Below are 27470 nucleotides of genomic sequence, written 5' to 3' on the forward strand. Positions count from 1 at the left end.
TCTCCACTTTGCTAGAACTTACAGTGCTCTGTTTTGTAACTCTGGCTATTTTTAAAACTTCCTTATGCCCATTACCAGATTGTAAAGCTCTCTGAGGGTAGGCTGCCTTGATCTCCCTGATATCCAGGGCAATGGCTAAGCCAGTGCCTTATACTAGGTAGGCACTCCATGCATAGGTACTGATTTGAAAGTGGGACATAACTGTCACAAGGGTGAATATGAACTAGCAGATTAGGAGAGAGATTTAGAGAAATTCTATAGGAGACAGAAGAGATGATACTGAGTTGAGTTTGAGGTGATGGAAGTTGGATGTGGAGAGGAAGGGGGTCGTCTGTGGTAGACCTCAGTCTTGGATTTAGAGTTGAACCTGTGGAAAAAGGCTGCCTTGGCCTGATGTTTCTGCATCAGGTCTAGCCGTGCACACACAGCAAGTTACTTAACTTCTTTGGATATTGGTTTCCTAACATGTGAAGTGGAAAAAATAAAGAGTACCTTTTTGGGTTAATGAGATAATACATGTAAAGGACTCAGCACATTGTGTTATCTATTATTAAGTATAAAAACTAAAATATTATTACAATAATATGGTTTGAAAGTTCAAATGTGCACTAGTCTAGTTCTCTGAGTAAATTAAAAGAACCAATAAATTCATAGAGACTTTGGTTACTATGATTTCCTTCATCAATGGATACCAGGGGGCTCTGAATACATTTTAAACCTTACAAGGGATTTTCATGGTCAAAAACACCAGAAACTAAACTGGAAGAAAGCAGGAGAGTATTAAACACATTCTGGGTAGAGGAGACTAACTTGCCTGAATCAGACACTTGCATTTTGGGATGGGCTAACCTGGTGAAAATCCCTGCTCTACTTCTAGGCCTTGCTTTTAAGGAACCTGTGCACATTCCTTATCTTCCAGCACTTTTGATTTTTTTCTACCTAAAATGAGAATACCATTACCCCAGGGTTGTAAATAGAATATTGTACTTAAAGCACTCAGCACAATGGGTGCCTGTGGTAAGGTAGGGACACAATAGGTGCCTAAGAATTGGCAGATGATGATGAAGATGGTGTTGTCTGTGAAGCCCTTCATGAAGGAAGGACCTTGGATTTCCATCGCAGGGAGGCAGAGGTTCTCAACGTGAGATCCTCATGACAGCAAAAAAGTTAGCTTCATCCAGAATTTGTTAGACCCGCACCTTCTCAGGCCCTTTCCAGATCCCTAAATCAGAAACTCTGGAGGTTGGGCCCCCAGCAATCGGTTCTTTGAGAATACCTCCTGGTGATTCTAATGCTATAAGGTAATGGAGAGCCACTGAACGTTTTTGGATGGTGGAGGATATAAATGATTGTTGATTAAATAGGATTAAATTGCCTAACTACCAATTAGTTTCTGAGGTTACTGGAAGAAGCCTGTTGATCCTCTTAGATCTCCAGGTACAAAACTCGGGTCAGTACTTAGGGCTCCAAACTCACTGCTCACCCATTGAGCGCTGCCAGGAACGCGGCACCAGACAACTACAGGAGCTATTTTGGACTTGGCCAGGGAGCCAAGAGATGCTCAGCAGCGAATCCTGCGACTACAGCCTTGTCACGGATTTAGCCTGGAAAATAAGAGAAAGGAAAAGAAAACCATACAGGTAAACCGGAAACGAGGGTCTTCAGGGTAGCAGCGGTGGGGGATGGGGGAGGTGGGGGCAGGAGAGAGGGAGGCCCCTCCTCCGCTCGGGTACACCGGGGTCCCTGCCCCTCAGAGCCCCGGCGCGTCGGGCCGGCGGGGCAGGGCACACCCTCTCCCCGGGAGACGCGAGGGTCCGTCTGCCTCTTTGCATTGGGTCCAGTTCAAATGCATTTAGGTCCAGGTCAAATTTTCTCTTTTATATTGTCCCTGCGACGTGGGGGCGCTTTCTTACCCTGAGCACCTCCCCGGGGAAATCCCAGCCCGTTTCATCCCCGCTCCCGCCACCTCCGAGAGCGCCGAGCGGGGTCGGGCGCCGAGGCCGCACCCTGGGCGCCGGGCGTCGAGTCGGGCCGCTGCCTGCGCTGCCCGCGGCCAGGCCATTGTTCGGGCCCCACCCCTGATGAATATTCACGCCGCGCGGGCGCCTCGCCCCGCGTCCTCCCCGGCGGGGCTCCGGGGTGTGAGTGCGTTTCCGCCCGTTTTTCCTGCCGGAGAAGGAAAGGGGGAGCTGTTTTCTCTCTCCTCAGAATATATTTTTGGTGTCCCGTTTCTCCTCCTCCCGCGCCGCCGCCGCCCCCTCCCTCGCCACCTCCCTCCCCGCCTCCGCCTCCGCCTCCCGGTTATCTTTGTCTCGCTGCCTCGCGCTCGCTCGCTCGTTCAACTCTCGGCGCCGCCGCGGCCCCACGCTCCGGGCCCGTCCTCGAGGCGCGCGGCGCAGGGCGCGGGCGCCGGGGCCTGAGGCGGCGGGCGACGCCCGGGGGGCCTGACGGCCGGCCCGCGCCATGGTGTGAGCGCCGCCGCCCGCGCACGCTCCGTCCGCCCCCCGCGCGGCCCGGCCGGCCGAGAGCCGCGAGCGGCCGGAGAGCGCGGCCGAGCCCGCCGCCGCCGTCCCCGGCCCCCGAGGAGAGAGTCCCGGCTCGGCGGCCGCGCGAGGAGCGCCGTCGGCGGCCCGGCCTGTGGCTGAGATACACAGAGCAATAGAGATATTTATTGTTACTATTTGGTTTTTGGTGGCAAAAAGGGAAAATGGCGAACGACTCCCCTGCAAAAAGTCTGGTGGACATCGACCTGTCCTCCCTGCGGGTGAGTGGGCCCGCGGGTGGGCGCGCGGGGAGCGGGCGGCGGGGGCCGCGCCCTGGCCGGCCGGGCGCTCGGGCGCCGCCGTGGGCAGAGCCGCGGGCGCGGCGGCCCCTTTGTCTGCCTGTGTCGGCTGGTGCGGGGACGCCGGGCGCGACCCTTCGCCGCTCCCCGCGCCCCGCACCCCCGGCTCGCCACGCGACCCTCGGGCGCTGTGGGACCACACGGGGCGAAACCCACCTCTTTTGTCGCCACCGTTTCTCTCCAGCTGCCCTGCTTTATTTCATTTTCTGGCCTCTTTTAAATTATAACCCCTCCCCTCATTCCTCTCCAGGATCCTGCTGGGATTTTTGAGCTGGTGGAAGTGGTTGGAAATGGCACCTATGGACAAGTCTATAAGGTCGGTGTGGGCGCCTTCTTTGTTTCCCGTGGCATGTTGAAACTTCTTGTTGGGGAACAAGGAAAAGGGTGATAACACGCTGCAAACTGAAAACCACGCTGCTTGGCCAAAGTTGGGAAAGGGGTTTCGCCCAGTAGTCCCTCTGTTTTTGCACACCGAGTTTATATTCAGACTGGCCTTGAAAGACCTCATTTCCTGGCTTTGAGATAAGGAAATAAGCTACACTCTTAGGCATGCACTTTCTTCAGTAAGATGGCAAAGGATTCTTTTCATAAGGCAACCTGACTTTTTTCTTTTTCCTCCAAATCTGGCCCCCTGAGTTGGTGTGTGAATTAAAATTTACTGTAGTCTGGCCTTGCCTGTAATGATCCCAAACCTCTGCTTTGGCCTTCTTGAAAATTGTCATCATGTTTCCTCTTCTGAATGCTTGCCAAGTGCTCAAGGTGGGGAGTTTGGGGTTACCTGGCACTACTTAATAACTTGCTGTCATACCCTCTACTGATACATACATATTTTGGGAAAGCAAGGGAGGAGTGTGTGTGTTTGGGCAATAGGAGCAGGAAGAATTACAATGTGGGGATTATAAAATATGAATTCCAGGAATAACCTGTTTGACAGCTGTGTAATTGAAACAAATAAGGGAGAGTGGGGAGTAAAGAGGATGCTCTGGTTTCACACCCACCCAGGTCTTTCTCTTTTTAAAAATCTTAACATCCTCCTCCCACCCCCATGGTATATGAAACTAAAAAATCTGAAGACTGTGAGTCTGTGCTGAGTAGGTTGACACCTGATGTGACTAACAGTGTTGTTCGTTTTATCCAGTGCACATTCTATAGTTTCTGAAAGAGCTGTTAAGTTGTGGATGCCCAGGCCTTGAAAATTCAAAACAGAATGTTAAATTCTCCCTGTCTTGATTTGTTTCTTTTTACTAAATGTTTTCAGAAAGTTATCTGCACTGGGAGACTTTTTTAGCTGTTAAGAGTGGATAGAAAAAATATCTTAAGAAGCAGGACTTTGTGGTTCACCATGAACAATTGTTATTGTCTCAATAAAAATGGGTTGGGGGAGGTTGGAAGCTAACTGTAGACGTTTTCCTGGGGCACATTCAGTGTAGATCCTATTGTCTCTTTTCTGCTTTCTGAGTAGGGTTTATCTGTCACTTGAATGAGCCCCAGCTTCCCCCTCTGCTGGGCAGTGTACTAACTGGCCTGTGGTCTGAACTTGAGTCTGTATTCTTAGGTGATCTCCAGTGAATTAGCATGTGTTTTGTTGGTTAACTGTTGGGGCTTGGGCCAGAGTTTTGAATTTGAAAGAGAGCCCTGTTAACTCAGCCTGCTGGGCTCAACTGAATTTGGAAAGCTTTGGAAAATTTTGGAAAAGATTGTGTTGCAACTCTCTGAGTGGCTGGTAACTGGCTTAAAGACATTCTCTCCAGCCCCAGTGTTTGTTTAAGCATGGTTTGGTTTTTTTCTAACCCAATTTTTCTGGCCAAATCTAAGCGGTGAATGTACTCTTCCAAGTGAGTTAGCCAGAGCTTGTTTTTGACCTGGTTACACAGTAGTCGGTTTGTTTGTATCTTACTCGGTCAGCGTGGATGGTGGATGCGAAGGGCAGTAAAGTAAGCTACAAGGCCACAGTCTGTTTTTAAACCATAAGAAAACAAGGAATGAAAGTTGGTTTTTAGAGGTGGGGGCTCTTTATGGTTACAGTTTGGGCAGGTTCATCATCATTTCCCCTCTTCATTTTCTCTTTGGTTACATTCTCTGTTCTTCCCAAGTTTTTGAAGTAGAATTGCTGAGCATTACATTTGGGAAGTGTTTGGGATACTGTCAGTGATGCAGCTCTCTGGTTACAAAGTCTGTATTTAAGAAATTCTCTAATTATGCAAACCTAAAGAATAAGAAATCTGTGCAGAAGTTGCATACAATTCAGAACAAAGTAGTGCCTGAAATTTTGCTCAGGAGCAGTTACTGTTTTTTATGTCATTCTTGGAATTTTCAAAAATACATGAAGAGAAAGTAGATAGCTTAGTTTAACAGTTATCAGCACATGACTAATCTTATTTTATCTATGTTCTTTCTCTCTTCCTTTGTCTTAATGTAAACTTTGGATACCATTTTAGCCATAAATACTTTAGTATCTCCTTTTTTGTTTTTACATAATCATAGTGTCATTATCATTAGTAGAAAAATGCCAGCTATCAGTGTTAACATTTTCCTGATTGTTTTATACATGTTTTCTTTCTATTCCAAAAAGTTCTTTAATGTTTACACACTGGTACTGGGAACTTCAGTCTTAGAGGTGGTGAAAATAACAGAACATCTTCGTTTTCTTCTTTTGAAATGTATAATTTCTTGAAGCAGTTACCATTATGCATAGGAGTTAATTTAGCATTTTTTTTGTTGGCATGATTTGCATGTGGTGGTATTGGTATTAGATTAAAACTCTAATAGAGTTTGTTGACTGCTGCTAAACATCCCTTAGTATGACTCGCATCAGTGTTTGGAAAGTATTTGTTGCTAATTAGTTATATTAAAAGAAGTCTTATTTTTTAAACATAATTTCAGGTAAAACACCTGGAAGCTGAACAGCCTGTAATCCTAATTAATTTTAGTGTTATATTTTGTTTTATTTTTTAGTTTTTAGTGACAGGTTGCTTATTTTGTGGCAACTATATTATGTGGAGTGAATGAGTTAAAATGGGGAGTTTTCTAAGTTTGGATATGTTGTATGAAAACAGGTTTTTAAATGTAGTTGAATAGTGTGTAACTTTATCTTAAAAGAGGGAACTGAAGCTGGGCATGGTGATAACATGCATGTAGTCTTAGCTACTTGAGAGGCTGAGGGGGAGATTTGCTTGAGCCCAGGAGTTTGAGACCAGCCTAGGTAATATAGGGAGACTATGATGCTTAAAAAAAAGACAGAGAGGTAGTTGAAAAACAGGGTCTATTTTATTAAGAGACATTTATTTTCTTTTGAGAAAAGGTAAGGAAGGGTGGTAGGGAATGATAACTCATAAATTAAAATTAAAAAAAAAAAGTTTTGAATAGCTTTTTACGAGGTTGCTTAGACTGCCATCTGTTTATAAAGAAGTGTCCGTAGCATGATTTTGTATATGTCTGTGTACTGATTCCTTAGGTTGAATAAATACAGTAAAGTATTATTTTCATCAGTGGGGATAGTGATAGTGTGGAAAATTAAAACCACAAATAAATCAAATTTGTATCTGTGTTATTTTTATTTTTAATGTTTGACCATTTTATGTTTTCTTGGGGTAACTACTGTTTTGTATTTTGTGAGCATATGATGGCTAGTGTTGCAAATTATCTTGAATAGAAGATTGCCAGCCTGAGGAGGAAAATTCTAGGTCTTAAAGAGATTGTAGGGGGAGGGACTCTGGTGATAGTAACTTGGAAGTCAGGGTGTTAGAATCCAGCAGGTGCAATGTCTGAAATCAAGGTTCACTCAAGGGAGGGATCATGGACTTTATGGGAAGACTGACTGTCTGACCTTGTCCTTGGAGGAAAGGTATGATGTCTTTGGAGATTAAGGAGGAAGATACCCTAGAACCAAAGACCTCAGTGGTGAGGGGAGCTACCACCGAGTATTTGCCTGTTAGGCACACCTGTTAGGCACTGTGGTAACGCTGTACCCTTCATTTATTGAAGAAAGGCTTAGGAAGGGGTATGTGTGGCAGAGGGGCTAAAAGTGACCTTTAGTAATGGCGAGACGGTTAGGGACTAGTGGGAATCTCAGGGAGAGGTTAATTTGGGTTTGAGTTGAGGAAGAATGTCATTTTTTAGCGTTGTGGAGCTACTGAAAGGTTTTGTTGGGATTGGGGATCCCAGAGAGTAGGAAACTTGATTAGAAGATGTTTTTGGAAGGAACAGTAGGATGGTTGGCCTAGGGCAATGGTCCAGCGATCTGGGGTAAAGACTGAGGTGTACAGTGGTGGCAGAGAGGAAGAGAGGTTGGGGTACATACTTGGGCATTCCTCTTTGCTCCCTTTTAGTTGCTACATTTGCTTATTTTCTACAGGTTTTGGTGTGGCTCTTTAAATGGGTATACTACTCATTAGATTAGGAAGGGCCTTGGGATTAATACGGTGAAAGTACTAAAATTACTTTTGATTGCTCAGCTATAATGTGCCATATAGATTGTCTGACTTTTAAAAATCATTAGTCTAGCATTTTGGACCAAGTACTTAAACTTCTCTGAGCGCTTCTCTAAATGTTATCTTTTTAAGTGTAGCATTTCTTACTCTTAATAAGAGGTAAAAACATCTGCCAGAGGAATATGAATTTAGTGAACTACATATTTTCAGTAGGAGGAGGATTGTATCAGCTGGTCTGCCAGCGAGTGACATGTTCAGGCTTGTTCTGACACATAGATTTCCTTCATACTGGAAGGTTCTGGATTTGGGTAAGGTGAGAGGAGGGCGGCGTGTTGAACAAGTATTGGTGTGTAGCTTCCTTAAAGAATATCAACCCCAGACTTCCAAAAGGTGTTTTGTTAAATCAGGAACATCAGAAGCTTTATAGAAAACCTAACCACCAGCTAAAACCCTGCTGGTGATGGTTTTTAATTTCTTATTGCTTGAAACTTTGTATATTCATTTGCATAGCTGTAAACTTGTATTTTGCCTTTTTTAAAAACAATATTGAATAGATCTGTTTTTATATACTGACATGGTCCATAAATACTATCTGAGTACTCTTGGTGCTGTATATGTGTTTGTAGGTTTTTGCAGATTGATTTAGAAGAGCAAAGAGATGTTTTTTGCGGTAATATATCCTGCTTTTAAAATGATGTATCCCTAAACAGGTATGCTAAGCCATAGAATAATCACCTAAGGAGTTAATTTTTGGGAAGTAAAAATATTATAAATTAAGTGTATTTTATCTAATAGATGCTTTGACATGTAAATTTCCTACTCAGTCTTTTGTTTCTTTGCTTTGTTAGTAAATACTTAGCCAACTGGATGCTTCAGCCAAGAGATTGCCCATTCATGGAGCATCAGATACTTTCCATCTCTCAGTTGTATTAAGTTTATGTTGCCTGTGCTTTTTATCATTAATACCAGTGCTTTCCTTTTTTTTTATTCCAGTTATTTAAAAAATTGGTAGACAAAAATAGGATATTTAAATAATTGCACAAATTACTGCTTTTCAGACGAGAATGGTCAAGGTGCTGAGACAGAATTCTTGATGGGAGGCTAACCTGACTGTGGTAAATCAGCAGGTTGATTCCCCAGCTTGAATATAGGTGTTTTGTGGACATTGAAGTAAAATGTACAAAGGCACAGACTGCAGTTGAGTATATTAGTGGAAAGGACTTACTGCATGGTAAATTCTCAAAATCAAACATTCATTTAGAATTTGTAATAATTTTAAGAGTTGGTTTTAGGCAACTTTGCCTTTTGAGTCAGTGTTTTTTTAATTAATTTAATTTTTATTGTTAAATCATAGCTGTGTACATTAGCGCAATCAAGGGGTACAATGTGCTGGTTTCATATGTAATTTGAAATATTCTTTTTTTTTTTTGGTAGAGACAGAGTCTCACTTTATGGCCCTCAGTAGAGTGCCATGTCCTCCCACAGCTCACAGCAACCTCCAACTCCTGGGCTTAAGCGATTCTCTTGCCTCAGCCTCCCGAGTAGCTGGGACTACAGGCGCCCGCCACACGGCTATTTTTTGGTTGCAGTTTGGCCGGGGCGGGTTTGAACCCACCACCCTCGGTATATGGGGCTGGCACCTTACCAACTGAGCCACAGGAGCTGCCCATGTAATCTGAAATATTCTCATCAAACTGTTCAACGTGGCCTTCAAGGCATTTTCTTAGTTATTGTATGTAGATATTTGTATTCTGCATTTAGTAAGTTTCGCCTGTACCCATTCTTTTTTTTTTTTTTTTTTTGTAGAGACAGAGTCTCACTGTACCGCCCTCGGGTAGAGGGCCCACACGGCTCACAGCAACCTCCAACTCCTGGGCTTAAGCGATTCTCTTGCCTCAGCCTCCGGAGTAGCTGGGACTACAGGCGCCCGCCACAACGCCCGGCTATTTTTTGGTTGCAGTTTGGCCGGGGCTGGGTTTGAACCCGCCACCCTCGGCCCCATATGCCGGCGCCCTACTCACTGAGCCACAGGCACCGCCCCGCCTGTACCCATTCTAAGATGCACCGTAGGTGTGGCCCCACCCATCACCCTCCTTCCACCATATCCTGCCCCCTCCCTTCCCCTTTCTTGGCCCTTTCCTCATAGTCTTGTGCTATAGTTGGGTTATAGCCTTCATGTGAAATCTATAATTTAGCTTCATAGTAGGGCTGAGTACATTGGATACTTTTTCTTCCATTCCTGAGATACTTTTCTAAGAAGAATATGTTCCAGCTCCATCCATGTAAACATGAAAGAGGTAAAGTCTCCATCTTTCTTTAAGGCTGCATAATATTCCATGGTATACATGTACCACAATTTGCTAGTCCGTTCGTGGGTCGATAGGCACTTGGGCTTCTTCCGTGACTTAGCAATTATGAATTGGGCTGCAGTAAACATTCTGGTATAGATGTCTTTGTTATATTGTGACTTTTGGTCTTCTGGGTATAAACCTAGTAAAGGAATTATAGGATCGAATGGCAGGTCTATTTTTAGGTCTCTAAGTATTCTCCAAACATCCTTCCAGAAGGAATGTATTAGTGTGCATTCCCACCAGCAGTGTAGAAGTGTGCCCTTTTCTCCACATCCACGCCAACATCTCTGGTTTCGGGATTTTGTTCCGTGGGCTACTCTTATTGGGGTTAAGTGATATCTCAAAGTAGTTTTGATGTGCATTTCTTTGATGATTAAGGATGATGAGCTTTTTTTCTTTATTTATTTTTTATTTTTGGAGAGGAGGGAGAAACAAATGTTTATTTAATAAAACAATGTTTATTTAACATTGCACTTTGAAATAATCTGAAGTTTCCCTCCCCCAATGATGAGCTTTTTTTCATGTGTTTGTAGATCGTGCATCTGTCTTCTTTAGAGAAGTTTCTCTTCAGTCCTTTGCCCACCCTGAGATGGGATCACTTGTTCTTTTCTTGCTAATACGTTTGAGTTCTCTGTGGATTCTGGTTATTAGACCTTTATCGGAGGTATAACCTACAAATATTTTCTCCCATTCTGAGGACTGTCTGCTTGCTTTACTTACTATGTTCTTGCTTGTGCAGAAGCTTTTTAGTTTGATCAGGTCCCAGTAGTGTATTTTTGATATTGCTTCAATTGCCTGGTGAGTCCTCATAAAATATTCACTCAGGCCGATTCCTTCAAGAGTTTTCCCTGCACTTTCTTCAAGTATTTTTATAGTTTCATGTCTTAAGTTTAAATCTTTTATCCAGTGAGAGTCTATCTTAGTTAACGGTGAAAGGTGTGGGTCCAGTTTCAATCTTCTACAGGTTGCCAGCCAGTTCACCCAGCACCATTTGTTAAATAGGGAATCTTTTCCCCACTGAATGTTTTTAATTGGTTTGTCAAAGATCAAATAACAGTAAGTAGCTGGGTTCATCTCTTGGTTCTGTATTTTGTTCCAGACATCTACGTCTCTGTTTTTGTGCCAATACCCTGCTGTTTTGATCACTATCGATTTATAGTACAGTCTCAGTTTTGGTAGTGTGATTCCTCCTGCTGTGTTTTTATTGCTGAGAAATGTTTTGGCTATTGGAGTTTTTTTCTGATTCCATATAAAACAAAATATTATTTTTTCAAAGTCTTTAAAATATGACAATGGAGCTTTAATAGGAATTGAATTAAATTTATATATTGCTTTGGGTAGTATAGACATTTTAACAATGTTGATTCTTCCCAGCCATGAGCATGGTATGTTTTTCCATTTGTTAACATCTTCAGCTATTTCTTTTCTTAAAGTTTCATAGTTCTGTTTATAGAGATCTTTCACGTCCTTTGTAGGTATACTGCCAAATATTTCATCTTCTTTGGCACTACTGTGAAAGGAATAGAGTCCTTGACTGTTTTTTCGGCTTGGTTATTGTTGGTATAATAAGGCTACAGATTTATGGGTGTTGATTTTGTAGCCTGAGACATTGCTGTATTCCTTGATGACTTCTAAAAGTTTTGTAGTAGAATCCCTAGTGTTTTCCAGATATACGATCATATCATCTGCGAAGAGTGAAAGTTTGATCTCTTCTGACCTTATGTGGATACCCTTGATCACCTTTTCTTCCCTAATTGCAATGGCTAAAACTTTCATTACAATGTTAAAGAGCAATGGAGACACTGGGCAACCTTGCCTGGTTCCTGATCTAAGTGGAAATGATTTCAGTTTAACTCCATTCAATAAGATATTGGCTGTGGGTTTGCTGTAGATGGCCTCTATGAGTTTAAGAAATGTCCCTTCTATACCAATTTTCTTAAGTGTTCTGATCATGAAGAGATGCTGGATATTATCAGAAGCTTTTTCTGCATCCATTGAAAGAATCATATGGTACTTATTTTTTAGTTTGTTTATGTGCTGAATTACATTTATGGATTTATGTATATTGAACCAGCCTTGAGATCCTGGGATAAATCACACTTAGCCGTGGTGTATAATTTTTTTGATGTGTTGTTGGATTCTGTTTGTTAGGATCTTATTGAGTATTTTAGCATCAATATTCATTAGTGATATTGGTCTATAATTTTCTTTTCTTGTTGAGTCTTTCCTGGTTTGGGAATCAAGGTGATGTTTGCTTCGTAGAATGTGTTGGGTAATATTCCTTCTTTTTCTATATTTTGGAAGAGTTTTAGTAATATAGGTACTAGTTCTTCTTTAAAGGTTTGGTAGAATTCTGACGTAAAGCCATCTGGTCCTGGGCTTTTCTTTTTAGGAAGATTTTGTTTAGCTGATGCTATTTCAGAACTTGATATAGGCCTGTTCAACATTTCCACTTCGTTCTGGCTACGTCTTGGTAGGTGGTTTACTTCCAAGTATTGGTCGATTTCTTTCAGGTTTTCATATTTCTGAGAGTAAAGTTTCTTGTAATATTCGCTAAGGATTTTTTTAATTTCTGAGGGATCTGTTGTTATTTCATCATTACCATTTCTATTGATGAAATTAGAGATTTTACTCTTTTTATCCTGGTTAGGTTGGCCAAAGGTTTATCTATTTTATTGATCTTTTCGAAAAACCAACTTTTGGATTTATTGATCTGTTGTTTAATTCTTTTGTTTTCAATTTCATTTAATTCTGGTCTGATTTTGTTTATTTCTTTTCTTCTGCCGGGTTTGGGGTTGGAGTGTTTTTCCTTCTCCAGTTGCTTAAGATGTCTTAAGCTTCCTCTTTCTGTTTTCTTGAGGAAGGCTTGCAGTGCTATAAATTTCCCTCTTATGACTGCCTTTGCAGTATCCCAGATATTCTGGTAATTCATGTCTTGATTGTTGTTTTGTTCCAGAAATTTGGTGATTTCCTTCTTAATCTCATCTATAACCCATCTATCCTTCAGCATAAAGTTGTTTAGCTTCCATGTTTTTGTACGGGTATGCAGGTTCCTGTTGTTATTGAGTTCAACTTTTATTCCATGATGGTCTGAGAAGATGCAAGGAATAATTTCTATTTTTTTAAATTTGCTGAGGTTAGATTTGTGGCCTAGGATGTGGTCGATTTTGGAGTATGTTCCGTGGGCTGATGAGAAGAATGTGTGTTCAGTTTTGTTGGGATGAAATGTTCTGTAGATGTCTGTTAAGTCCAGATGTTGAATGGTTAAGTTTAAATCTAAAATGTCGTTGCTTAGCTTCTTTTTGGAGGATCTATCCAGCACTGCTAAAGGGATGTTAAAATCTCCAACTACTTTGGAACTGGAGGAAATCAAGTTGCTTATGTTTGTTAGAGTTTCTCTTATAAATTGAGGTGCGTTCTAGTTGGGTGTATAAATATTAATAATTGAAATCTTATATTGAGTATTACCTTTAACAAATATGAAGTGTCCATCCTTATCCTTTCTTATTTCAGTTGGTTTAAAGCCTATTGCATCTGTGAATAGGAATGCAACGCCTGCTTTTTTTTGCTTTCCATTTTGCTGGAGTATAGATGACCATCCCTTCACCTTGAGTCTAAATTTGTTTTTTAATGTAAGATGCGATTCTTGTATGCAGCAGATATCTGGCTTGATTTTTTGTATCCAGTCAGCCAACCTGTGCCTCTTTAGAGGACAATTTAAAGCATTCACATTAATTGAGAATGTTGATAAGCCTTTTGAGAGGTGGACATTTTTAATCCTTTTGCGACTGTGGAAGTTGGAATTTGATCAAAATTTTCTGGGTGGGTTTACTTTTGTGGTGGAGGATTATGCTGGTCTTTATGGAGGATAGGTCTGAGAATATCCTGGAGAGCTGGTTTAGTTATGGCAAAATTCTTCAACATGTGAATGTTGAAGTATTTAAATTTCTCCGTCATAAATGAAACTCAGTTTAGCTGGGTACAGGATCCTGGGTTGAAAGTTATTTTGTTTTAGGAGATTAAAAGTTGATGACCATCGTCTTCTAGCTTGAAAGGTTTCAGCAGAGACGTCTGCAGTTATTCTAACATTCTTGCCCTTGTAGGTGATGGTTTTCTTTCGTCTGACTGCTTTCAGAATTTTCTCCTTCATATTAACTTTAGTGAAATTGATTATGATGTGTCTGGGGGATGTCCTATTTGGGTTTAGTCGTGCTGGAGTTCTGAAACTGTCTGCTATCTGAATTTCAGAATTTCTTGGCATGTCTAGAAAGTTCTCCTTCATAATCTAATGGAGAAGAGCCTCTGTGCCTTGTGAAGCCACTTCGTCGCTTTTGGGGATCCCTATATGACGAATATTGGTTTTCTTCGAATTGTCCCAGAGCTCTGTGAGAGAGTGATCTGTTTTTGCCCTCCATTTCTCTTACTCTTTGAGAGTTTGGGAGCGTACGAAAGCTTTGTCTTCAAAGTCAGAAATCCTTTCTTCACTTGCTCCATTCTGTTACTTAGGGATTCTACTGTGTTTCTCAGATCTTTGAGGGCTGTAACTTGTATCAATGTGTGAAAATCTTTGGTCATTTGGTCTTTGAATTCCTTGATTTCTTGAGATATCTTTTGGGTTACTGCTTGGAATTCTAATTCAATCTTATTTGCTATCCAGATTCTGAATTTGATTTCTGACATCTCAGCTATTTGTTTGTGCACGGTATCTTGTCTGTATCTGCCCCATTGATCTTGGAGGAGTTGATCTACTCTGACTATTCATATTGCCAGAGTTTTTCTGTTGATTTCGCCTAATGATTGTTTTTCACCGTTGCCTCTGGCCACCTTCAGAGTTGGAGAGGTGTTTCTTCAAGATTGGACCGCAGCGGGATTACTCTATTGTTGCTGGATCTTTTAGGGAGTGACCCTGTGTAGTTAACTCTGGTGGTGCACCAGCCAGGGAGTTCTGGTTGTGGAAGCAGCTCCAGAATGTGACACACCTGGATCCAGCAACTGGGCGGGAGATGGTGTGCATGGTTCTGGGAGTGCCTGGCACCCAGTGACTTTGGCACAGGGAGCCCAAGGCTCCAGCAGTCTCTGGCCAGGAGAAGGGCTCTGTGCAGAGGCAGGGAGGGTTCTGGAGGGCATGCGGCTACCTGAGTCTGTGTCCAGATGAGTGAGCCGGTGTGGAGGCAGGGAGGGTACAGGAGAGAGGACGCAGGATTGCGCGGCTCCCGCAGTTCCTGGTCAGGGCATGTAGAGGCCCGGTGGGCGCGGGTTGTGGGTTGGGCCTCATGGCATAGCTCTTATGGAGATCCAGGCGGCACCAAGCCCAGGAGTTTGAGGTTACTATGAGCTGTGATGCCATGGCCCTACGCAGGGCAACAACCCCAGGCTCCAGTGTGCCAAAACTGGTCTCACTGTGCCCCTGAGGGTTAAGGCTGTAAGGCAGCTCAGTCCCCTACTTTAGGCTGCTCAGTCACCAAGGTTACTAGCTCCTGCCCGATCCTTGCTTTGTGATCCTGAGGGGGAGCTTGCCTGGGCAGTTCTCTCACAGTGGCTCCCTGCGGCCCACAGCCGGACACTATTAGCTCCTTCCAGCTCAGCGGCTCTGAATGGGGCCCTAGACAATGCCCAAAGTTCTCTGCACTCCTGCTCAAGCTCTCCCCAAGGCAGTTCAACTGAGTGCCAAGTCCACAAACATGGAAACAGTTCATAGGTAAGGCCTTTCCTGTTTGCAGTCTCGCTGCTGCTTGTATTTATGATCGCCGGCCAGATTAGGTCAATGGAACACACAGAACCACTTGCCAGTTTCCCACTGTTTTTGTCCTCCTGTTGGGGTCCAGAAGTCCCTTGCTGACTCCATGTATCCTCAAAGGGATGATTATAGGTGGATCCCACCAGCCAGAGATGTCTGGGGTCTTATCTCCCCAGACTCACCGTGCCCTGTTGCAGGGAGGCTGTTACTTGCCTGCCATCTTGGGGCGAGTTACTGTTACTCGCCTGCCTCTTGAGGCAATGTTTTAAAAATCTTGTTTCTATCACAATTAGATGGATATTCGTGGATTGTAGTTGATCATACAAAGTATTTGCCAATAAGTGCTTTGAAATTTTACTACAGGGCGGCGCCTGTGGCTCAGTGAGTAGGGCGCTGGCCCCATATGCCCAAGGTGGCGGGTTCAAACCCAGCCCCGGCCAAACTGCAACAAAAAAATAGCCAGGTGTTGTGGCGGGCGCCTGTAGTCCCAGCTGCTCGGGAGGCTGAGGCAAAAGAATCGCGTAAGCCCAAGAGTTAGAGGTAGCTGTGAGCAGTGTGACGCCACAGCACTCTACCAAGGGCGTTACAGTGAGACTCTGTCTCTACAAAAAAAAAAAAAAAAAAAAAAAAAAGAAATTTTACTACAAATAGATTTTTTTTCTAATTCAATTTGATTTCTTGTAATTTTAGTTTGAATTATCAGTATTAAAATAGTATGTCATGTTTACTGTTTACTTTAAGGGCAGTCACTTTATTAGCAGAGGTAGAGATTTCCCAACTACTTATTGGATTTCTAGAATATTTGTTTGGTAGTTGTTTTTGCTCTAATTATATGATAAACAAGAATTGAATTAGGGTAAATTTTTGTGACATATTTGAGGGATGGCAAGGAGGAGGCCAGGGTAATAATGTTATATTTTTATCAATTACCAGTGTTGTATTTATTACTAGTGACCAGTGTGGCAGCAGTGTCTTCTTAGGTTTTATACTGTTGTATCACTGCTCATCAAATAGAATATGATCTTTTGTTATGAGGCAGGTTCAGTAATATAAGTCCACTGGCATTATTCACAAGAGAAGCTGCCTATTGGGTTGAGTAAGAAAGTGATGTGTTGGGGAGCACTTTTTCCTGTAAGAATTTCAAAAGAAAGGTCAGAATGATAAATTTTAGGACTTTCCAAGTCTGGGAATTTTCATATCTAGGTGGCATTATGAGGAACTTAGAACTGAATTAGAGAGACAAGTGAAAGATGATGAACATGTAAGGGTGCTTTCCTGCAGCAAGTACTTATTGTGCTATTTCCTGTGCCGTCCCCTGTTCTGAGAGTTAGGTGTACAGCAGTAAACAAAGCTGGTGAGATATTTATCCTGCTGGAGCTCAGGAAAGACAGGGAAGGGACACAAAATGCAAGATGGTGAATATCAGGTATAAATCCTGTATTGCCTGTGTCTTCCCAGTTCTTCTACCCCAGTCAGCAGACCACACTTAGTTGGTTGGGGCTGTTGTGTGAGCCCCTAAGTTGCTTCTCTCACCCTTGAAAAGTAGGGAGCCAGCTCTAAGCACATTGCTTACAGCTTTGTGCTTAACTGCCTGTCTTTGATCCTTGGGCATTGGGACGGTCTCAGCTATGGCTAAATATGTTACATTTAAATAAATGAAAGGGAAAGCACCACTTTACATTATAACTTAAAGAACTCTTTATTTTAATTATACATGTATGATAAATAGGGCCTTAACCTATCAAAGTTATGCTAAAAGGCTTATGTCCAAAGTCAGTTATGTTGTTCCCCAAAGGGATCTATTTTCAGTGCTTTTTAGCTACTACATTTGATATTTCCTGCCAACTATGTCCTTGTGTGACTATTTCTTGATCTATAAGTTTTATGCATTTACTCAGTATCTGTAAGAGGAGTTACAGTTGTTGGACTCCTGTCCTACAGCTGCTCTTCCATAGTAGTTGAATATATGGCTCCTGTACTTGCTCCCTGTCTTAAAGGGGTAGGCCATAAGTTAGGGGTCAGAATGATAGTTATTTATATTATCGTGACTATATAAATACCATTTATCAGTGAACCAAGCTGTTTAATAGAATTAAATTTCTTTTTTAAAACAACAACCCTCATGTTGCTTTTACTTTTTAATTTGGTTGGTTTTCTGTGTACCTATCATTATTATCCCCCTCAGAGGCCCTAAAAGATACATCAAATGCCACACAAAGTTCAGCCTTTATCAGTTGTTCCAAATGCTTAAATGAACATCACATGTAAGATAAATTTGTTTCAGAAACCTATTAATTCCATTTTTTTTCTCCCTGGAGATAACTTCAGAGTTGGACAGGTATGGCTGTTGCTGGACCTGGTGCACAACTGTTGTCCTGGAACATGTGTTTTCTGGATACCACAGTCTTGGTTTTTTTTTTTTTTTGGTTTACTGTCTTAATTTCCTGAAGCACATCTCTTGGTAGCTTAAAGGGTGCATCGAGTATTAAGGTTTTAAGTCCAGGCATGGGTGAAAATTTTCAGCCCTGTGTCCCACTCCTTTGCCTCATGTCCTCTTGTCTGGAGCATCATCTCCTTCAGGTTCTTCAGGTACTTAAACCTCTGATTTCCTGTGGGTGTTGGGTGGTGAGGGATAGACACCAGACTGTGTGGGGTAGAGAAGGGGGACCTGTGGCATTCAACCACTAAATACGCAAACTTTTACCAGTCCTCTTGATTTTAGCCTTGTACCTCACTTTGTATCAGTTCTTTCCGGATGATGATCTTCTTAGGGTTTTGTGGGGCGACCTAATCTGAGTATCCTTCTAAGTCGGCATTTAGGTTGTAACTTTTTCTTCTATATTAGGTCAGTTAGTCCTCCATCCACTTTTAGCTGTCAGAATCTGAGAGAAGTGATTTCTGCTGCCATCTTTTCCGCTTTATCTCTTTATTCTTTTGTTTACCTCATCTTTTTAATGGAAATTAACCCTTATGACTCATGTGATCAGTTCACTGTGTTTAATTATAAGTTGTATCTTTGCCAGGTGTGGTGGCTCACCTCTGTAATCCTAGCACCCTGGGAGGCCGTGGCAGGTTGATCACCTGAGCTCAGAGGTTCAAGACCAGTCTGAGTAAGAGTGAGAGCCTGTCTCCATTAAAAATGGAAAAACTAGCCATGCATAGTGGTGGGCGCCTATAGTCCCAGCTACTCAGGAGGCTAAGGCAAGAGGATTGCTTGAGCCCAGGATTTGAGCTGTGAGCTGTGACGCCATGGCACTTTACCCAGGCCAATGGAGTGAGACTCTTGTCTCAAAAATAAATAAATAAATAAATAAAAGAAAAGAAAAAGAAAAAAAAAGTTGTATGTTTGATTTTAAACTTAGGAGTTTTTGCTCATGTGTTTCTTTTCATCTAGAATAATAACAACAAAAATAACATCAACAATAAAATGAAAATTAGAGCATGCATGTATTTAATTTGGAGGTGCAACCCCAGGGATGTGGTTGAAGGAGGAGGAGAGAGAGTCAGGGTGTGAAATGGCCATGATAGGTGTCCCCATACTGGCTGCTGCTTTAAATAATCTTTTGAGAGGAATTTGTTCAGCAAGTTTTTTTTCTTAGCAGCTTTATTGAGGTATATTTTATACATCATGAAATTAACCTAATTTCAGTAAATTTACAGAGTGATACATCTATCACCACAAATTTGTATTGGAGCACTTTCATATTCTTAGTAGGATTCATCATACCCATTTATAGTTAATCCCTGTTTCAACCCAGGGCCCCAGGAGACCTCTAATCTGCCTATCTGTATTAATTTGCCTTTTGGGGAACATTTTCTATAAGTGGAAACATACAATATGTGGTTTCTTGTCTTTAATATTTTTGAGGTTCATCCGTGTATGTGGTAATTTATTTCCTTTAAAATTTTTATTTTATTTTATTATTTTTAATTTCAGCTGGCTTGTTCATTCTTCTTCGTTTGAAGTACTCTTTTTTTTTTTGTTCATTTTCTTCTTCCTCTGACGATGCTCTGTCCTGTTGCCTCCCAGTAGCTGGTATTACCGATGCCCACCACAACGTCTGGCTGTTTTTGATGTTAGTAGAGAATGGGGTCTTTCTCTGGCTCACTGCTGCTCATACTGGTCTCGAACCTCTGAGCTCAGGCAATCCACACCTCGGCCTCCCACAGCGCTGGGACTACAGGCGTCACGCCCAGCCAGTTTATTTCTTTTTAATTGCTGAATTATGTCTCAGTTATGTGGATATACCACATTTCATCTGTGTTCTCACAAATTGATGCACATTGAAGTTTTTTCTAGTATTTGGCTATTGTGAATGATGATTCAGCAGGTGCTTAGAACTCCACTTTGGAGTTACCTATGGGAGGGAGAAAAGAGCAGAAGTTATCTATGTAGGTAACTATGAAGTTATCTATGTAGTTATTCCATTTCTCTTCAATGTAACTGAATACTTGGTTCGGATAACCATGTGTGACTTGTCTGGATGAGGGAAAAGTTGTTCAATGTTTTGTTTCCCTGAAACCTTTACCTTCTCTACTATGATTAGTCATCACTGTGAGTGCAAGTTATTTCTTTAAACATGATTACACTTTCTTTCTTATTGCTGTAAAGACAAATTGTTCATTATCATTGATGTCAAATGATATATTTGGTATATTATCTTTGGTCAAAAGAATGTATCCCAAGTTAAATGATTTGCTGTGGTATATAGAGGAATAAAATTATTCATCTTAGTTTGCTTCAAGTATGCCTTCACAGTAGTATTTTTCTTATATTCTAAAGTTCTTTTTGTTAAATTTTATTAGGGACTTACTGCATTTAGATCAAGCCTAATTAAATTAAATAATAGTGTGCTTTTGGAAAATTCTTGTATTTAAGAGCTTTCAATCTTACCTGCTTTATGACAGGGACAGAATACATTGACTACCAGCACTCTTACCCCCATCAGATTTTGAAACTTACTTCATATAATTGCTCAGTGGTTCTGTGACTATTCAGTTAAAACAGTGGTTCTCAACCATCCTAATGCTGAGACTCTTTAATACAGTTCCTCATGTTGTGGTGCTCCCCAACCATGGTATTAAAGGGTCGCGGCATTAGGAAGGTTGAGAACTACTGTATTAAGAGATCTTAGGTTAAAGACTAAATGTTATCTGTGCTAGGGCTATGCATTAAGGGACATAAAATTAATTGGGGATCCCTATTGCCTGAGATTGAGCATATGCATTTAAAGTGACATTCAGTTTATTAGGTATATTCGTTTACCTGCTGGGGCATGACTCAAATTCTAGGACTTTTCTGGTTTGAACGTGGCATATTAGAACATCTTAATTCTCTCTGTGTACACGTGTTTTCTCATTTATTCTTGTTGTTCCCTCCCTTGATTCCCAGAAAACACTTATGGATTTTCAGCTCTTTACTTTTCAGTGATTTGAAGGCTTTGATATCTGTTTTTTTTTTTTTTTTTTAATTGTTTGTTTCACTGTCTGCACATATTTTCGGCCTGATCTGCCAGGCACGATTTCTTTCATTTATTACTCCAGTGCTTAATGTGTGTAAAATATGTGCCAGGTAGTATGTGAGGCTTGCTCACTGGTGACAATGAATAAGAAAGATAGCTGTGCCCTTGTAGCATATAGCCTAATGTATGAGGCAGAAATTGAATGCACAGTTAAAGAGGATGATGTTACAGGTGGGGAAGAGCAGGGGCCTATGGGAGTTTATGACGTTGTAGCTAAGCTAGATACGGAGGTATGCACAGCGAAGCTTTATAATTTAAATTTAGATTCTCTGGATGAGGCATAGATGTGTGAGAAGTAGCAAACAGTGTGCTAGGAGGTAAAATAAGCCGTTGAGCCTATGACTCATCTTGGTTAATGTAACTTTGAATAAAGATAGAAGGGGTGTGTTCCATTGATTATGATAATTGACTGTCTCTGTTCAGTTTGCCATGAGCTGGCCTGCTGTCTCTTGGGAGGCCTTACACATGCTGCAGTTTGGTGTTCCTTGCTGTTTTGCATCTCCTGCATCAATTCAGAGTTACCAGCTTATTCATTTAGGACCCTGAACGTCCCCATACAGAGTTGGAATGGAGGAGTCGTCCTCCCTCATCACACTTCGGAGTGTCCTTTGGGCAGTATTTGGAATAATATCTGGTGAATAGATGGCCCAAAGTAGGACACGTTCTACACTATGCTGTAAGTATGAGACTGCTTCGTTTGGCTGTTGATCCCCATGACCTTAGAGCTGGAAGAGGCCTCTATAAAATGGTAACAACCGTGTACAGGTTTGTGATATTCAAATACTTTTTAATAACTTTTTAGAGTTTAGGATATTCAAGGAAATGATTAAAAGAAAAAGTTTTAGATTTTTTTCAATTGCTGTGTATTTGCTTTTGGATAATATGGATGAAAGAAATGTTGAGTGATCAGTATTTCTTTTTTTTTTGTAGAGACAGAGTCTCACTTTATGCCCCTTGGTAGAATGCCGTGGCATCACACAGCTCACAGCAACCTCCAGCTCCTGGGCATCACACAGCTCACAGCAACCTCCAGCTCCTGGGCTTAAGCGATTCTCTTGCCCCAGTCTCCCGAGTAGCTGGGACTACAGGTGCCCGCCACAGCACCCGGCTATTTTTTTGTTGCAGTATTTGGCCGAGGCTGGGTTTGAACCAGCCACCCTCGGCATGTGGGGCCGGCGCCCTACTCACTGAGCCACAGGCGCCGCCCGAGTGATCAGTATTTCTGATCATTCTCTAATCATACTGGAAAGGATTTTTTTTTTTTTTGTCTTTATTCTCTGTTTAACTTTTTTCTCTATTTGCTGAGGACTTGATCTCATTGATGGTCTTCCTTCCTTTTTTGCCTTCTTTTGGATGAATTGAGGGTGTTCTATGATTCCATTTTATCTCCTTGCTGGCTTATTGCTATAATTTCTTTTTTCACAGGTTGTAGGTTTGTAGCATTTTCTTTCTTTTTTTTTTTTAAAGACAGTGTTTCACTTTGTTGACCTCAGTGGAGTGCCTGGCATCATAGCTCGCAGCAGCCTCCAACTCCTGGACTCAAGTGATCCATCCTCATTCCTCACCCTCCCAAGTAGTGGGCTAGTTTTTAAACACTGGGTATCTAGCTCCTGAGCTCAAGCAATCCACTGGCCTTTGCCTCCCTGAGTGCTAGGATTACATGCTTGAGCCACTGTGCCCAGCCTTTGTAGCACAGATTTTTAACTTGTCACAGTCTACCTTCAGATGATGTTACACATTTCATGTATGAGAACTTTATAATAGTATCCTTCCATTTCTACCTGCCTGGCCTTATGATATTTTGGGTGTATTTTACTTTTATATATTTTGTAAATCCACAAGTATAGTTGTTTAAGCAGTCAACAATCATCTTATAGTAAGGAATAAAAGACTCAACTAATATATGTGCCCATATGATTATAATTTCTGGTATAGATTCTTACTTCTATTTAGCATAATTTTCCTTCTGCATGATGGTCCTCCTTTAACATTTTTTGTAGTGTAGATTTGCTGCTGCTGAATTCTTTTCAGCTTTTGTATATCTGAAAACTTCATTTTCATTTTTGAAAGATACTTTTGTTTGGTTTAGAATTGTAGGTTGTTGGTTTTTCTTTTTTTTGTTTTTTTATTGTTGGGGATTCATTGAGGGTACAATAAGCCGGGTTACATTGATTGCAATTGTTAGGCAAAGTCCCTCTTGCAATCATGTCTTGACCCCATAAAGTGTGACACACACCAAGGCCCCACCCCCCTCCCTCCGTCCCTCTTTCTGCTTTTCCTCCCCCCCAATAAACTTAATTGTCATTAATTGTCCTCATATCGAAATTGAGTACATACGATTCATGCTTCTCCATTCTTGTGATGCTTTACTAAGAATAATGTCGTCCACTTCCATCCAGGTTAATACGAAGGATGTAAAGTCTCCGTTTTTTTCAATAGCTGAATAGTATTCCATGGTATACATATACCACAGCTTGTTAATCCATTCCTGGGTTGGTGGGCACTTAGGCTGTTTGCACATTTTGGCGATTGTAAATTGAGCTGCAATAAACAGTCTAGTACAAGTGTCCTTATGGATAAAAGGATTTTTTTCCTTCTGGGTAGATGCCCAGTAATGGGATTGCAGGATCAAATGGGAGGTCTAGCTTGAGTGCTTTGAGGTTTCTCCATACTTCCTTCCAGAAAGGTTGTACTAGTTTGCAGACCCACCAGCAGTGTAAAAGTGTTCCCTTCTCTCCACATCCACGCCAGCATCTGTAGTTTTGAGATTTTGTGATGTGGGCCATTCTCACTGGGGTTAGATGATATCTCAAGGTTGTTTTGATTTGCATTTCTCTAATATATAGAGAACATTTTTTCATGTGTTTGTTAGCCATTCGTCTGTCATCTTTAGAGAAGGTTCTATTCATGTCTCTTGCCCATTGATATATAGGATTGTTGGCTTTTTTCATGTGGATTAATTTGAGTTCTGTATAGATCCTACTTACCAAGCTTTTGTCTGATTGAAAATATGCAAATATCCTTTCCCATTGTGTAGGGTGTCTCTTTGCTTTGGTTATTGTCTCCTTAGCTGTACAGAAGCTTTTCAGTTTAATGAAGTCCCATTTGTTTGTTTTTGTTGTTGTTGCAATTGCCATGGCAGTCTTCTTCATGAAGTCTTTCCCCAGGCCAATATCTTCCAGTGTTTTTCCTATGCTTTCTTGGAGGATTTTTATTGTTTCATGCCTTAAATTTAAGTCCTTTATCCATCTTGAATCAATTTTTGTGAGTGGGGAAAGGTGTGGGTCCAGTTTCTCCCAGTCTTTTACATGTAGACATCCAGTTCTCCCAACACCATTTATTGAACAGGGAGTCTTTCCCCCAAGGTATGTTCTTGTTTGGTTTATCGAAGATTAGGTGGTTGTAAGATATTAGTTTCATTTCTTGGTTTTCAATTCAATTCCAAGTGTCTATGTCTCTGTTTTTGTGCCAGTACCATGCTGTCTTGAGCACTATGGCTTTGTAGTACAGACTAAAATCTGGTATGCTGATGCCCCCAGGTTTATTTTTGTTACTAAGAACTGCCTTAGCTATACGGGGTTTTTTCTGGTTCCATACAAAACGCAGAATCATTTTCTCCAAATCTTGAAAGTACGATGTTGGTATTTTGATAGGAATGGCATTGAATAGGTAGATTGCTTTGGGAAGTATAGACATTTTAACAATGTTGATTCTTCCCATCCATGAGCATGGTATGTTCTTCCATTTGTTAATATCCTCTGCTATTTCCTTTCTGAGGATTTCATAATTTTCTTTATAGAGGTCCTTCACCTCCTTCGTTAGATATATTCCTAGGTATTTCATTTTCTTTGAGACTATGGTGAAGGGAGTTGTGTCCTTAATTAGCTTCTCATCTTGACTGTTAATGGTGTATACAAAGGCTACTGACTTGTGGACATTGATTTTATATCCTGAAACATTACTGTATTTTTTGATGACTTCTAGGAGTCTTGTGGTTGAGTTTTGGGGGTTCTCTAAGTATAAGATCATGTCGTCAGCAAAGAGGGAGAGTTTGACCTCCTCTGCTCCCATTTGGATTCCCTTTATTTCCTTGTCTTGCCTAATTGTATTGGCTAGAACTTTCAGCACTACATTGAATAGTAAAGGTGACAGAGGACAACCTTGTCTGGTTCCAGTTGTAAGAGGAAAAGCTTTCAGTTTTACTCCATTCAGTAAAATACTAGCTGTGGGTTTGTCATAGATAGCTTTGATCAGTTTTAGAAATGCGCCACCTATGCCTGTACTCTTCAGTGTTCTAATTAGAAAAGGATGCTGGATTTTATCAAATGCTTTTTCTGCATCTATTGAGAGGATCATGTGATCTTTATTTTTGCCTCTGTTAATATGGTGGATAACGTTTATGGACTTGCGTATGTTAAACCAGCCTTGCATCCCTGGGATGAAGCCTACTTGATCATGATGAATGACTTTTTTGATGATAAGCTGTAATCTATTGGCTAGGATTTTGTTGAGAATTTTTCCATCTATATTCATGAGTGAGATTGGTCTGAAATTCTCCTTTTTGTTTGGGTCTTTTCCTGGTTTTGGTATCAGGGTGATGTTTGCTTCATAGAATGTGTTGGGGAAGATTCCTTCTTCCTCAATTTTTTGGAATCATTTCTGCAGTACAGGAATAAGCTCTTCCTTGAAGGTTTGATAGAATTCTGGAGTGAAGCCATCTGGACCAGGGCATTTTTTGGTTGGAAGATTTTTTATTGTTTCTTTGATCTCAGTGCTTGAAATTGGTCTGTTCAGGAGCTCTATTTCTTCCTGGCTAAGTCTGGGGAGAGGGTGTGATTCCAAATATTGATCCATTTCCTTCGCATTGTCCAATTTCTGGGCATAGAGTTTCTGGTAGTATTCAGAGATGATCTCTTGTATCTCTGTGGGATTAGTTGTTATTTCCCCTTTATCATTTCTGATTGAGGTTACTAGAGATTTTACTTTTCTATTTGTCGTTAGTCTGGCCAATGGTTTATCTATTTTATTTATTTTTTCAAGAAACCAACTCCTTGTTTCATTAATTTTCTGAATGATTTCTTTTGTTTTCAATTTCATTGATCTCTGATTTGATTTTGGATATTTCTTTTCTTCTACTGAGTTTAGGCTTCGATTGTTCTTCTTTTTCCAATTCCATAAGATCTCTTGTGAGATTGTTGATGCGCTCCCTTTGTTTTTCGAATGTAGGCATCTAAAGCGATGAATTTTCCTCTCAAAACTGCTTTTGCAGTATCCCACAGGTTTTGGTAGCTTGTGTCTTCATTGTTGTTATGCTCAAGGAAGTTAATGAATTCCTGTTTTATTTCTTCCTTCACCCATCTGTTATTCAACAGAAGATTGTTTAATTTCCATGCCTTTTTGTGGGGTCGATCGTTTTTGTTAGAGTTGAGTTCCACCTTTAGTGCCTTATGGTCTGAGAAGATACAAGGTAAAATGTCAATTCTTTTGATTCTGTTGATACTTGTTTTGTGTCCCAGGATATGATCAATTTTGGAGAATGTTCCATGGGGTGATGAGAAGAATGTATACTCTTTATCTTTGGGGTGGAGTGTTCTATATGCGTCTATCGAGCCCAGTTGTTCTAGGGTCTCATTTAAATCTCTTATATCTTTGTTTAATTTCTGTTTAGAGGATCTGTCCAGCTCTGTAAGAGGAGTGTTAAAGTGCCCTGTTATTGTGGTATTATCAGATATCATATTGCTCAGACTGAGTAAGGTCTGTTTCAAGAATCTGGGATCATTTAAACTGGGTGCATAAATATTTAGAATTGAAACATCTTCTTGTTGTATTTCTCCCTTAACCAATATAAAGTGACCATCTTTGTCTTTTTTGACTTTAGTTGCTTTAAATCCACATGAATCTGAAAATAAGATTGCAACTCCTCTTTTCTTCTGAATGCCATTTGCTTGAAAAATTGTCTTCCAACCCTTGACTCAGAGGTTTAATTGTCTTTTGAAGCCAGGTGTGTTTCTTGCAGACAGCAAATGGATGGCTTGTGTTTTTTAATCCAGTCAGACAATCTATGTCTCTTCAGTGTGGAATTCAAGCCATTAACATTTATTGAGATAATTGATAAGTGTGGTAGTATTCTATTCATCTTATTTTGTGAGAGTCCATTGCTTAGTTTTATCTTTTGCATCAGTGTGAAGGTTAGGTTCTGTCCTTTAATTTCTGAGTTCTTACTTTGATGCTGATCCATTGTGGTCGTCAGTGTGCAGAACAGGTTGAAGTATTTCCTGTAGAGCTGGTCTTGTTGTGGCGAATTTCCTCAATGTTTGTCTATCCGTAAATGATTTGATTTCTCCGTCAATTTTTAAGCTTAGCTTAGCAGGGTACAGAATTCCGGGCTGAAAATTGTTCTGTTTAAGTAGATTAAAGGTAGATGACCATCGTCTTCTTGCTTGGAAAGTTTCATTAGAGAAGTCTGCGGTCACTCTGATGGATTTTCCCCTGTAGGTCAACTGGCGCTTACTCCTGGCAGCTTGCAGAATCTTTTCTTTTGTCTTGACTTTGGACAGGTTCATCACAATGTGTCTTGGAGAAGCTCGG

The 27470-nt window shown here is 41.1% G+C and overlaps 1 protein-coding gene across 32 annotated transcripts in view; it reads left to right on the top strand.

The window, feature by feature from the left end:
- Positions 1 to 2333: 2333 nt before the first annotated feature.
- The window catches only part of MAP4K4 (mitogen-activated protein kinase kinase kinase kinase 4), a 209587-nt gene continuing 184450 nt past the window's right edge, over positions 2334 to 27470 (top strand). For all 32 annotated transcript variants that reach the window (XM_053587160.1, XM_053587162.1, XM_053587169.1 and 29 more), the window contains exons 1-2: positions 2334 to 2764; positions 3093 to 3158. In XM_053587160.1, coding sequence (XP_053443135.1) covers positions 2708 to 2764; positions 3093 to 3158 — 123 coding nt within the window. In that variant the 5' untranslated portion in view covers positions 2334 to 2707. The remainder of the gene's footprint in view (positions 2765 to 3092; positions 3159 to 27470) is intronic.

This window comes from Nycticebus coucang, chromosome 4 (genome assembly GCF_027406575.1).
Source record: "Nycticebus coucang isolate mNycCou1 chromosome 4, mNycCou1.pri, whole genome shotgun sequence".
Lineage (NCBI taxonomy): Eukaryota > Metazoa > Chordata > Mammalia > Primates > Lorisidae > Nycticebus > Nycticebus coucang.